Genomic DNA, 12,647 nt, shown 5'->3' with positions numbered 1-12,647 from the left:
GATGCAATGTTATGGGGACCCCAACAGCACCATGAACCTGACTGGTCGAGACTTTGCTTCTGCAGGGGAAATGAAACATTCTGACCCCCTACACTCCCCTGTCTCTCTTGCCTCACCTTGACCTTCCACCTGCTGGCCCTGCTGGCCTGTCCTGAAAGTGCCAGACCTGCACCTTCAAGGGCGTCATCTTCCAGACTTGGTCCAAGAAGCGGCTGGACTCAGAAGCTGCTGCTCCTTTCTCAGCTTCCTCCTGAGCAGGTCTGTGGCCAGCGAGCTGCGGGCATGCACAGGAGAGCCACGTCCCCGTTCCGTTCACTGCGTTCTGTTTGAGACGGTCCTTTCCTGAGGGCGCCTGTCTCTCCTCTGTGGGGTACGTGGGGTGAGCATGAGTCTCTGCCCCTTCCTGGGCCTCTCCCTTTTCCATTTCCTCAAAAACAGCCGAACACAGCTGCCCGCTGTTCCGACCTGTCTGTCAGGCACAGGAGAAGGAAACATCCTTTCTAAATCTTCAGGAGACTCCGATAGGCCCAGCTTCCTCTCGCAGCCCCTCCTTCCTCTCACCAGTCACTTCAGGCCCCCAGCCGGTATGGATGAGGCTGTTCCCAGAGAAGGGGGGCGGGTGGTCTTTAGCTCAAGGGCTGACCAGACAGGACGCTGAAGCTTTAGGTGATGAAAGCACCCTCTGCTGAGGGGGAGGATCAGGAAGGGTGGGCCCCAGCAGGGAGGTGCCTGTCCCGCATTTCTCCTGACCATTGAAGCTAAGTCCCCGGTGGACACACTGGGCTTGGGGAGACAGGCTCGGGCTGCCCCTCGTGAGGACCATCATTCCCGGCTCCAGGGACATTCATCTCCACTCTGGCTGTGCAGCTGAGCTCAGCTGGGTCCAAGGCCCTGAGCGCACCTGCTTGAGCTAGGGGGCAGGGCCGGCCCGGGGGACGCGGTGCTGGAATGTTCTGCACGTACAGCCACTCCTTCAGCACTTTGGGGTCTTCTGTATAATTCTCTCCCAGTTTTGTTTGCTTGTTTGTTTTTAGGACTAAGACCTGGAAAGTAGAATGTAAACTACTTTGTAGGTGAAATCTCAGAAGCCCTAGAAAGGTACTATTTAAACCATCTTTTTAGTAAGCAGTGGACTTGGATTTGTTTCTGTCCAGGATGTTTCTGAAATACAGCACATCTCTGTGGAGACGTGGGGCCGCACAGGTGGCAGGGGCAGCTTTGGCAATGGCAGGGGGGCTGTGTAGGGACAGACCCACAGCTGCTGGTTCACCAGGTCAGGCTTCCCTACTGGAGCCTGAGGCCTGGGGAGGCCTGGCATGTCCATGGAGCCCAGCTCCACCAGAAAGGGCCAAACTCAAGGCAGCCTGAGACCAAGCAGGAGAATTCATTTGATTACACCAGCAAACATTTTGTACCACAATGAGGTAACACCTTGCACCTGTATCCAAAAGATGAGGACGTGGATAAGGACATGGAGGAAAAGGCAACCTGGTACACTGCTGGTGGGAATGTCGACAGGCCCAGCCCTTACGGAAAATCTAGGGAAGTTCCTCAAAATGTTAAAAGCAGATCTACCCTATGACCCAGGTTTTCACTCCTAGGCCTCTAGCTGAAGAATGCATCAACACTACTCTGGAGGGACAGATGCACTCCTGCGTTCATTGCAGCACTATTTACAACAGCCAAGTTGCGGAAACAACCTCTGTGCCCAAGGACAGATGAGTGGATCAGAATGATGTGATTTATGTACACAATGGAATACTACTGGCAATCAAAAAAGGTGAACTGATGCCATCTGTGACAACATGGATGGAGCTGGAGGCGTTAACGTCAAGTGAAATAAGTCAGAAGGAAAAAGACAAACACCAGACGGTTTTGCACATATGTGGACTATAGAGAAACAAAATGTAGGCACCGACAAAACCAAAAAAACAAATCCTAGAAATATGAATATAAAATAGAGGTTTCTGGGGGGGGGGGTGGTGGTGAGGGGAATGTGGGGGGACCCTAGGGACTATGGAGCCCTGGTGGTGAGTGTGGTATTGTAACAAACACCTGGGGGGGTGTGACCTCTACCTCTGCATCACAGTGTTGTTGCACAGATGACCAATGTCATCTCTATTTAAAAAAAAAGAAATTCCAGGGCCTCCCTGGTGGCCTAGGGGTTACATCTCAGCACTGTCACCACTATTGCCTGAGTTCGATCCCTGGCCAGGCACATATGGCACAGACCTCTTCCGTCTCACCCACTGCTCCCCTTAGCAGTGTATTTCAATAGATCTGCCTGTTTTTCTCCCTACTATGTCTCTGGTGAGTCTTCTCACCCCCCACACCACTAGCCTACACCCCTGTTCTATGAAAAAAATCAAAAACTTTTTGAAAAAAATTCCAATAGGGAAAAAAAAAAAAAAGACACAGGTATTAAGACATTTTAAAGGGAGGCCTGAGCAAGTCTGGGGTCAGGAACACGTTGTCTGAGTGACCTCTGAACTGACAGCCAGCAGACGTCTATGGGGGGGTGGAAGATTTCAGACTATTCCAAGAGGTACCTGGATGGGGAAAGGGCTTGGGTGGAAAGAAGCCTGAAGAGTTCTAGCACCTGAGAGGAAACGAGAATGGGCACAAAACCCAGAGGGGGAGGAGCTGGGGAGGAGCAGGCCAGGGCCCCACGAAGGGCCTGGGAAACCCCTGAAGGACTCTGAGATCCCACTTTGATTTCCTCAATCCCTTGGCCTCAGGGTGAGGTTGCAGTGTGTAACAGTGTGAAGGACGGAGGGCTTTCGCCAGTTCCAAGAGCGGCAGACTCCCCTGTGGGAGAAAGGCCAAAGACAGGCCTTCCCAGAGCATAAAGGCAGGAATTTCCCCGGGGACGCCTCCCTCCGCACTCCCGCCGGGGCCAGCCGAGAGCCAGCAGTCACATCTGTGCTTGACATTCGCTCACCTTCTGAGTGAATCACTCATTGACAGGAGGGTGGGGGTGTCTCCATAGGCAGGCTTAAGAATTTTCTTTGGTACAGTCATTGCTCAATTAATTATATTCGCCATCTGTGCTGGAAATGATCAAGATGACTCGTGTGACGAAACCCAGAAGTGCCCTGTCTTCCTGTGTGCCCTCTCCCGCCCTTCATCACCTACCGCCCAGGCCCCGGAGTGGGGGAGGCTGGGTCCCACACGCAGGGGCACACTGCTGCCAGGGGTGTGAGCAGGAGGTGGGGGGGGGGTGAGCAGATCAGGGAGCCACTCAGGCGGCTGACGTGCATCCGGGCAGCAAGGCCGGAGAATGGCGTGGGCCAAGCTGGCAAGGGGTCTGGGATGGAGACAGGCAGCCGAGAGAGGCTAGAGGAGAAAAGGGCATTTCTAGGAAGCTGAGAGGAACAAGAGGAAGGGGGTTTGGTTATAGGAAGAGAAATAGGGTGCTTGGGTTCAAGTGTGGGACCTCTGGGGTATTAACCTTTAGCGCAAAGTAAGATGCTGGCTGGTTAATTCAGTAATTCTTTTCAACAAATGTTTAGTGGGGTGCCAGACATTGTGTGGGCACAAATATGAAACAGTCCTAGTTTCTGATTTTATGCAGCGGAGAGATGACATGAGAGTAGTAAGGGCCCGCATGGGAGAGAAGAACACAAGAGTGAGACCAGCCACAACCTGTGAGGACCACGACCCCGAAAGGTCAAAACTAAGGGGCGACATGAAAGCTGACTGTCATTTAGCCACATGGTGGGGGTGGGGAGAGGCTCCCGACTGAGTGGCCGATGTGAAGGCCTAAAGGGGAATGTTATGGACACCCCCAGGTTCTGGGGCAAGACGAAGCCCAAGGGAGCCAAAGGCTACATGGTGAGGAGTGTGGCCAGCTGTGCGCCAGGTGGGGCTTCAGCCCCAGGGCCACCCTCAACCAGCCGATACCCGGGCATCCACCGTAGCCACAGGAGGTAGCACACAGGAGTGACTGCGACTGACTCCATGGATGGAGGGTGGTGGAGAGCTGCTGAGGGAGTCTCCCCATTGTTAACAGTTCCTAGACACTGGAATGTCTATTAATCCTACAAGGCTTCACATGGGAGATTAAATGACTAAACTTGCAATTGCTCGTCAAGATCACTCGCCCTTCCTAAAAGGAGTCCACACGTGAACCAGACCAGGCCTCTGCCAGTCTGGGGAAGGGGCCTGGGAAACACGGAATGAGCAGGCAAAGTGGGGGGACGTCCCGGGCATCTCTGCCCAGGGCTGGAATTCTCTACCCTGTGCAGAGAAAAAGCAAGTAAGAGTTGTGTGGCACGACATTCGATGACATTTTTGGTTTGTTGTGAAATTCCACTCCTCGTGAGGGCGCTCTTCCAGAGTGGCGCTTTACACGTGAAGGTGTACAGACTGGGACTGCAGTTTGTGGGGCTGAACGGAGAGGCTGCTCGCCCTGTGAGCCGGTGCTCCCCGGGTCTCTGCCCGTCTGCCCTCTGTCCCAGACGATGTTTTCAAGGTTGTCTGCACAGCTAACAGCCTTGGAGGAGGAGAGATTGCCTCCTTCTGGAGCACAAGGCCGGTGCGCTGACAGCCCACGGGCCTGCAATGAAAGCTTGAGTTTCCCAGGCTCAGGCCCTCTCCTGTCACCGACCTACTGTGTGTGCTGTCACTCGCTCAGGCCCATGTGCCTCGCCCCTATCCTGTTTGCTGGGCTATGAGGAATAAATCAAGTCCTTTGTCGTGGTCCTGGCATCTTCTGTCTCCTGCCAGCACCCTTGAACTGACAGGTTAGCCTCCTGGCTAGGGAAACCTGAGCCCTCACAGATCCGGATCTTAGAAATCCCTTCTTAGAAACGGCTTACGATCACATTTCAGCAATCCTGGTCATTTCTGATGAATCATCTAGACAATGTGGTCTTGCCATGCTGGTTACAATGAAGTAGCTTTTAAAAAGATTATAAAATCCTGAAAATCTCTTCTATAAAATTCCTCAACAGATATTTTCTAAGAGGTAAGATACAGTACCCACAAGTGATGGCAAAAATCCAAAAAGAAAACAAAAAATCAAGAAACTGAATACAGTAGAAATAATCTGGGACAGAAGCCATTTCTATAAAACATAAAAAATCATTTGTAATTCACCATATTCCATGATTGGCAGTGAATCCTGTCTGAAGTAAACAAGGACAATTAATACAGGGCAAGATGTTTTGTTTTTATAGGGACCGTGAAGCCAAGACCTGAGTCTCTGTACGGAGCTGACTTTCAAGAGGGCAGAAGTGCTCTTTTATCTTTCCGAACCATTTGTCTTCAAATTCTTTCGAAGATGCAATCACCAAGGCAGCCAGAGCTGCAGAGCCAATGCACTTCACCTCCGTGTGAGTCTCATCTTTTTTTTTTTCTGGGACGATATCTTCCCCCATAACCTGTGGCAGGAGGGGAAAAAAAAACAACTATCCCAATAAAAAGAGTCAGCAGAATGTCATGGAAGACGATGCTGTTTATCAAGTGCAAAGGTTTTCATACAAAAGCTGAAACCATGTCAGAAGCCAGAGATTCCAACACAGGGGAAAGGTGTCTGTCTGCTCAGAAGCTGCTGCCCAGGGACCCCATGTGAGATGTCCTCTGTCTCCCCTCTTCCCTGAAAGGATCACTGAGGCATTAACATGGCAGCAGGACATTCAGCTGACCACCAGTGCCCAGTCTGCCCAAGACCATCTGCTGTGAGCAAGGAGGCAACTGTGAGGGTTTCTCCCTCCTTCTCAAACAACTGAAGAACAGAACTGGGTAGAACTGAACTGCTGCTCTGTGTAGGCAGACTCTTTAGCTTAGAAGTTCTCCAAAGACGCCAAAGGCAGCAAAGAGGTGAGCAGTAAGTAGCAGGGCCTGCCCTTTCCTGCCCCAGGGAGAGACTCCATCCCTCTAGAAATGTTACCACAGCAAAACCTCAGGTTCTCAAACAGCACCCCTGCTGCTGAAGGCACAACACTGCCCCCTACTGGTCCGACTCAGGTCCATGAGCTGTGCTAATTTCTCTGACAAGTCACTCAACAAAATCGGAGAACACTTACAACTGCACCCACTCTAAGAGAATGGGTAAGGACACTAACCTAAAATCTAGACCGCAGAGAGTTCATATTGTTTGCCATCAAAAGTTAGGGAGTGACATGGCAGGAATGTTGTGAGGGAATTTAAGTCACAAGAGACTTGGACTAGATGATCACCAAGTTTCCTGCAAATCCTGAGGCCCCGTGTGTTCACGAATATCAAATGGTGATGGGCTAGAAGCACACTCAAAGAACAGACTCCACTGGTTAAATATTCAAGACTACATATAGTTGCGGCAAGAGTTGATGAGATGAATAGCTTAACCATCAACACTTATTAAGCATGGTATCTCATCAACCCTAGGACACCTTCTGTTTTCATATTTTCACATTTCTAAAATCAAGATGCATCTTATAACCAATGATATGTCCTGATGTACATGGCATCTTATTTTCTATTAGTGGCTCATCAAATAGTGATGTGTCTTATCATTGGTGACTTCCCACTTTAGTAAAAAATCTGGGAAATAACACCAAGAAAGTTGTTTTTAAAAAATTTTTAAACTGAATAATATTAATATCCAAACAAAGCAATATTTCAACAAGAGGTACAGACAAGTACATCATTCACAGGTATCAAAAAATCTGCAAAAATATCTGACCACATAAAAATTTCAAAGAATGCCAAAAACTCCAGAAAATATTTCAACATATAAAAGGTTAGTAATTCTAATATAGACAGAGCTCTCAAAAATAAAACAGAAACATAGCAATAGGGTAATAAAGAAAAAAGCATGACTAGGGATTTCACAAAATATAAATGGCCAATAAACATACCAAAAAATTGTCCATCTTAATACTAACCCAATAAACAGCAGTACTAAAAAGGGGCACTCTTACCAAACAAATTACAGATTTCAAAAAGTAATAATATTAAGTTCATTAATCCAAAGTTCTTGTTTTTATAGATCAAAATGCCTGAATGTTGACAATTTCACATGGTTCAAGCTAACAGCTAGGATTTGGAGCAGGAGAGTCAGTGTTCTTATACTCTGCTGGAGAACAGGTACTGAGCGATCTTTCTGAATGACAACTTGGAAATGTGCTTCGAGGCTTTAACGTGTCCATTACACTAAAAAATAAATACAGTGTCCAGAGACTTAGTGATTCCATTTCTGATACGCTATTCTGAAAATGACAAGTGCATACACTGATTTCTTAAAGTAAGTTCTGAACACCTGCTGGATGTTCACCAGAGGCCCGAGGAAATGATAGCTCCGCAAAGGCTACAGACCACAAGCTGCATCCTCCAGGTGAGAATTACTATCCCATCAATTAAATGATGTGCTGAGTATGGAGGATACAAAGATGTTTGAGACAACTTGTCAGGGATGAAAAAGGCTCCTGGAGAAGAGCGTGTGGCCCAGGCAAGGAGAGAGGAGAGAGCACTGGAGGGTAAGTAAAGCATCAGGCTTTTCTGCCCTCCTGCCATCAGGATAGATGACGGAACCCTGTGGTCCTGAATGCATGTCTGATGGTGGGCACCTGGTGTACGGTGTGGGCATGTGTAAATGGGTACACCTGGGCTGAGAGACTGCGCTTATGGGGGTGGCATCATGGGGACGCCAGGAGAACCACGAGAAGAGCAGAGAAGCTGAGAGAACGTGAGAGAAGGCCAGAGAACCCAGAGAGAATGAAGACCTGTTAGGGGCTGGGAGGCCTGCCAGCCTCCCAGCCCCTCAGCATCCCTGCCTGCCATGTATCTGGTAAATCCCAATAAAAGCCTGAAAAGCCGCTGAGAGCTCGAGGACTCTCTCCTCCTTTACTCCGTCTGCTCGGATCATAGAGAACCTGCTCCATGTCCTCCTGCCATTTCAAGCACCTAGTGTGGGCAGAAAGCCCCTTGCCCCTCTAAAAAGCCATAAGCACTTCCCAAAGGAAAGACCAGGCCAGGACTCATGGAGAGCTCTTCTCATGGGAAAGTTCCTGAGCTGTCAACTTGCAATGACCCACTGAAAGGAACAAGCATGAGTAGCTGAAATACGTGCACAATCTCCAAAGCCATCTTAAGAAATTTCATCAGCATGTTTTTTGAAAAGCTAGTAAAAATTCTGACATTTGAATTTCCCTGCAGACATCCATGTAGTAACAGGGTAGAGAAGGAAACTGACTTGTAGCTGGAAACCTGGGTTCCAGTCCAGCTCTGCTGCTTGAAATCTGACCCAAGACCAGTCACTCCTCTCTCTGAGCCCCATCCCAGCTCTGCCTGTGCTCTAGGCGGTTACGGGGACAAAAAGAGGGATAAGATGAAAGAGACGTGTCTGCCTTCCAGCCAGAAGCCAGAAAGCAACTCTGGGGCATTGCTGCTGTTCTAGCCCGTCCTGACGAGCTCCGACAAGTGAAGCCAAGTCAGCTCCTGGCTTCCAGCCCCTGTGAGAGGCGGGTGACAAAGGCTGCTTGGGGGGATTAAGTGATCAAAGGCACATAAAGGAGGGAGACAGTCCTTCAGATCATGAGATTTGGCCCCGTCTTTTAAAAAATGGCACTGGAGCCAGGAAAAACATCTACAATGCTTCATTTCGCATAAACCTGAGGGGACTCACTCACCTCAGCTATCAACTGCAAAGCATCTTCTTTGAAGCTGAACTCTTTCATTTTATCTTCAATTTCCCGCTGAGTCCTCAAGTTCCTCTCCAGAGCAAAGGATGTTTGCTGAGACTGGATGAGCTGAAGCAAAAGCCTGAAAAACAGAGGTGCCCTGTGCAGACCCCGCATAAAGGTCAGTGGCGAGGAGACTCCTCAAGGGTGTTCAGCTGATGCCATCCCACCTGCCTACCCAAATGTGCCCCCTCCTGTGAATCCCAAATTGCCCCACTTTATACTGGAGAGGCATCGCTTCTAAAATGAACAGACTGGAGTTTCTCGAAGAAATCTTTAGAGAGCAAAAACTCCAAAGGGCTTCCTGCCTCACAAGAGCCTCCTGTAAAAGTCAAGTGATGGAAAGCAAGAGGCAGAAGAGCAAGCTCCCAGTCACAGACTCCTCCCCAGGAGTGCTGCGATGTGCTCCTTCCAAGTAGGTGACCCATGCTTCTCTCGGACTCAGAGCAACTCGGCCTGAGGGACTGGTCGGGTTCCCTAGCACACACCCGTTACCCAGAGCAGGGCCACACCTTGCAGGACCCCCATGGCCACAAATGCCTCACCACTAACCTCCCCTCATGATCGTCTCCTCCTCTTTTCTTCCCACCCCTGTCCTCCCCACATGCGTCCCACCTTCATTAAATGTACATACACGGAAGACTGGGTCACAGCACCCCGTACGCTTCCGGTGTGCAGTGTTGGAACTCGACATCTGCAGACACCGGGTGGAGACCACCTCCGGAAGGGCAGTTTCCATCCACCACCACACAATAACCCCTTTGTTCACTGCACCCACCCACCAGCCCCATTCCCTGCTGGGAAACACAAATCTGTTCTGAATCTAAGAGTTTGTTTTGTTTGTCCATTATGTTTCTTTTTCTTCCACATCCTTGTGGTTTTTTAAAATACTGAGCGTGTACATCTTCCCAGCGTCCCTAAGGCCCCCGGGCCCCTGCTGCTGTGCCCGGAGCACTCAGCCCTCCTTCCTCTCATTCACCACCCTTAGAGCGGGCAGATACTGGCGAGTGGAACCGGCTTCATGGAATGGGAGATCCCAAGTGAGATAACACACGGACAAGACCAGCCGGACAGTAAAGGAAGGCTTTTCTGAGATTCCTCTGGCGCTAAGACCTAACTGGGAAGGAGCCAGCCACAGAATATAAGGGAGAAGAGGCTTGGCAGGAGGAAGGAGGCTCAACCCAGAACTAGCTTGATGTGGTCGAAAATCAGGATGATCCGGTGGCCAGAACACAGCCGGGGAGAAAACCCTGTGGTAAATGAGGCAAAGGCGGGGCCGACTCACATCAGACCTGAGGGCCAGGGAAAGAAATGTGGAACTTATGTGCCAAGCCACTGGTGAACCTCCTTATATGACCTGATTCGCACGAAGGAGGTCATGGACCAGCTCCCTCACCTGTTCACGTTACCTGCAGGGCCTCCGGAAGCAGTTACATCCTCTGACCCTTTTAAGGTACTTGCATTCTCCCTCTTGCTCCTGAAATGACTTGAAAATACCACTTATGGGGCCTCCCTGGTGGCACAAGGGGTGTCAGCACTATGAAGCCATCCGCAGCCACTGCAGCACAAGTTCGATCCCCAGCCAGGGAGCTACCCACAGAGTGCAGCAGACCTCTCCTGACTCACCCGCTGCTCCCCTCAGCAGCATATTTCAGTAAATCTCCCTGTTCTGCTCCCCATTCTGTCTCCGGTGAGTCACCCCAGTACCTCTGGCCTGTACCCCAGTTCTTGAATGCATAAATAAATCTTAAAAATACCACTTATACTTGCTCCTCTTCAGTGTCTACTCGCTCCTCCACCCTGTGCAATCTGCCTCGTCATCCCATCACTACTAGGTTGACCTCTTGAAGGTCAATAATTCTGTGGTGCTTTGCAACCACCCCAGGCCAGGTAGTTTCACCATCAGTTCTAGCAATTTGAAGGAGAATTTTGGAGCCCTTGGCATTATTGTCACAGGTTTTTAATGGTAAGCAGGGAAAACCAGCCAGCAGGGAGATAGCAAATTGAGACACCTCCCTTTTAGTCCCTCCCTCCTAGGCACAGGTGTGCACACTTGCACATGCACACACACACCCATCTCAGCTGTCCACAATCAGGCATGCGTGCCCCACACCCACGAGCCTTCGACATTAACAAGATCAAGGCCACAGGTGATAGCTGCAGAAGCCAGTGGTGTAAAAGTCTGATCATCTTCATTTACCCTCCACATAGCTTCCAAGTACTCCTCAAAGAATTGATCCCAGCTGACTCCCCGTTACCATCTCACTGCTGAATCTCTCCGGAAACGCGTCAATCTCTCTCTCCCTTACTCTGAGCCCAACTCCTACCCATGGGAAGCTCCAGCGGGATGTCTGACAGGCAGCTGATCTCAGCACAAGGAACCCAGATCATTACTTCCACCCCAAGTCTGCTTTGCCCTCCCCTCACATCTGAAGACACCGCCATGCTCCCAAGGCAGGCTCTAGAGGTTTTCCGGGACGCCCGCATCCTCCCTCCCCACACACTCGCGTCCAGTCCCTCCTGCAGTGACACCCGTGTCTTCTTTCCACTATACTGTCCTATCCATGCTCAGGACCCATCACCATCCACCCGTTAGCCCACCACCTCATCATGATATCCCCAGCGCCAACCTCCTTCTAACACATCCGCCCAGCCACCGGATCTCTCTAGAAATCCCAGTTCTTATCACACCACTTCAAGATCTAAAACCTTCAAATACTCCTCAGGCCTTCAGCATAAGAATCAAACTCTTTAAGGTGACATTTAACTTCTTGTGCTAATAAAAACTAAAACCACAGGAACACTAAAAGCTAACATTTGCCAAGTAACTGCGCACTAGAAGTGCCGCACACACTCTAATCCTCACCACCCCACGCACGAGCAGGCATTTTCCCTACTTCTCCATTTGAAGATCACAGAGTTGCAGTATTCGTGGAAGGACACAGCTAGCAGGCAGATGAGTCCAGGCTCATTTGCTCCACGACAGCAATTTATCAGGTTCCTTAAAATGAGCTCTGACTCCAAGTCCTGCCTCCTGCTTCCCACGCCACCCTGGCCTCATGGGCTACAGCTGTTCCCTGTGCCCCAACCCCCCAGTGCTGCTCGCGCTGCACCAGGCCCCGTGTCCCTTGGGCTGTGCTCTCCCCGCGGCAGGATGGGACCCACTGGGGAAAATCACATGGACTCAGTGAGATCGGAAAGACACCTGTTCTGGAATCAGAGACCTGGGCCCCACCCAGAGCACTTTATGGTCATACCACTCTGGGGACGATGCTAAACGGCTCCCCAGTCTACACAGTGGGGTCCCAGGACCCACCCCAGAGAGCAAGGAGGGTTAAAACGAAAGGCAGACAAAGCTTCTAGCGCACGTTTATCTAGGAGAACCGATGGTGCTCCTCCAGGACCAGCAGCGGCCGCGGCACTCCCGCTGGCTTCCTCCCTCCTGCCACAGCAGGCAGCCCCCACACTGAAGCTGCTGCTCAGTGCCAGCTCCTGGCCACACAGAGATTCTCCTCAACCCCTGAGTAGTGTCAGGAAAGGGACTCTTTTTTAAAACTGATCTTTATAATCTTTGCAAGCGGTATGCGCCTGGCACAGTTATTCGACATACTTAGGAATTAAAGTGACAAAGTCAATGCTAAATAAACATCAGCCAATATAGTTTAAAATCTGCCAAACAGATGCCACTTCTAAGCAAGCTTTACTGTTAATCAATCTTCCTTCAATCCTCCAAAGTTAAAAACAAAATATTTTCTTTGGTATCACTGGAGTCCTAAGAGACTATTTTTGACATAAATTACAAAAATTAATATTCTCACTTTTCCCTTAGACTCATACTTTATGGGTTCAAAGTATTTGGAATCCCTAAACTTTGGGAATTCTTGTAAAGTGAATTAAGCATTAATTTTTTATTCACCTTATTAGTGATTCAAACGCAAAAGATGTTCTTCTTTAGTGGATTTTCTGTGGAACACAGAAGTAAAA

At 49.8% G+C, this 12,647-nt stretch overlaps 1 protein-coding gene across 10 annotated transcripts in view; it reads right to left on the bottom strand.

Annotated features, from left to right (window-relative positions):
- CUNH8orf76 (chromosome unknown C8orf76 homolog) overlaps nucleotides 1-12,647 on the bottom strand; it is a 31,944-nt gene that overhangs the window by 8,959 nt on the left and 10,338 nt on the right. For 3 of the 10 annotated variants that reach the window (XM_054691997.1, XM_054691996.1, XM_054691995.1), the window contains exon 5: nucleotides 8,613-8,763. In XM_054691997.1, the coding sequence (XP_054547972.1) occupies nucleotides 8,613-8,763 (151 nt within the window). The other 7 variants (XM_054691993.1, XM_054691999.1, XM_037502072.2 and 4 more) reach the window with 7 other exon arrangements.

The sequence above is a fragment of the Talpa occidentalis genome, unplaced genomic scaffold (genome assembly GCF_014898055.3).
Source record: "Talpa occidentalis isolate TD23 unplaced genomic scaffold, MPIMG_talOcc4v2.1, whole genome shotgun sequence".
Classification (NCBI taxonomy): Eukaryota; Metazoa; Chordata; class Mammalia; order Eulipotyphla; family Talpidae; genus Talpa; species Talpa occidentalis.
Note: the sequence above shows the minus strand (reverse complement) of the source record. Positions and strands in the feature narration are given on the sequence as shown.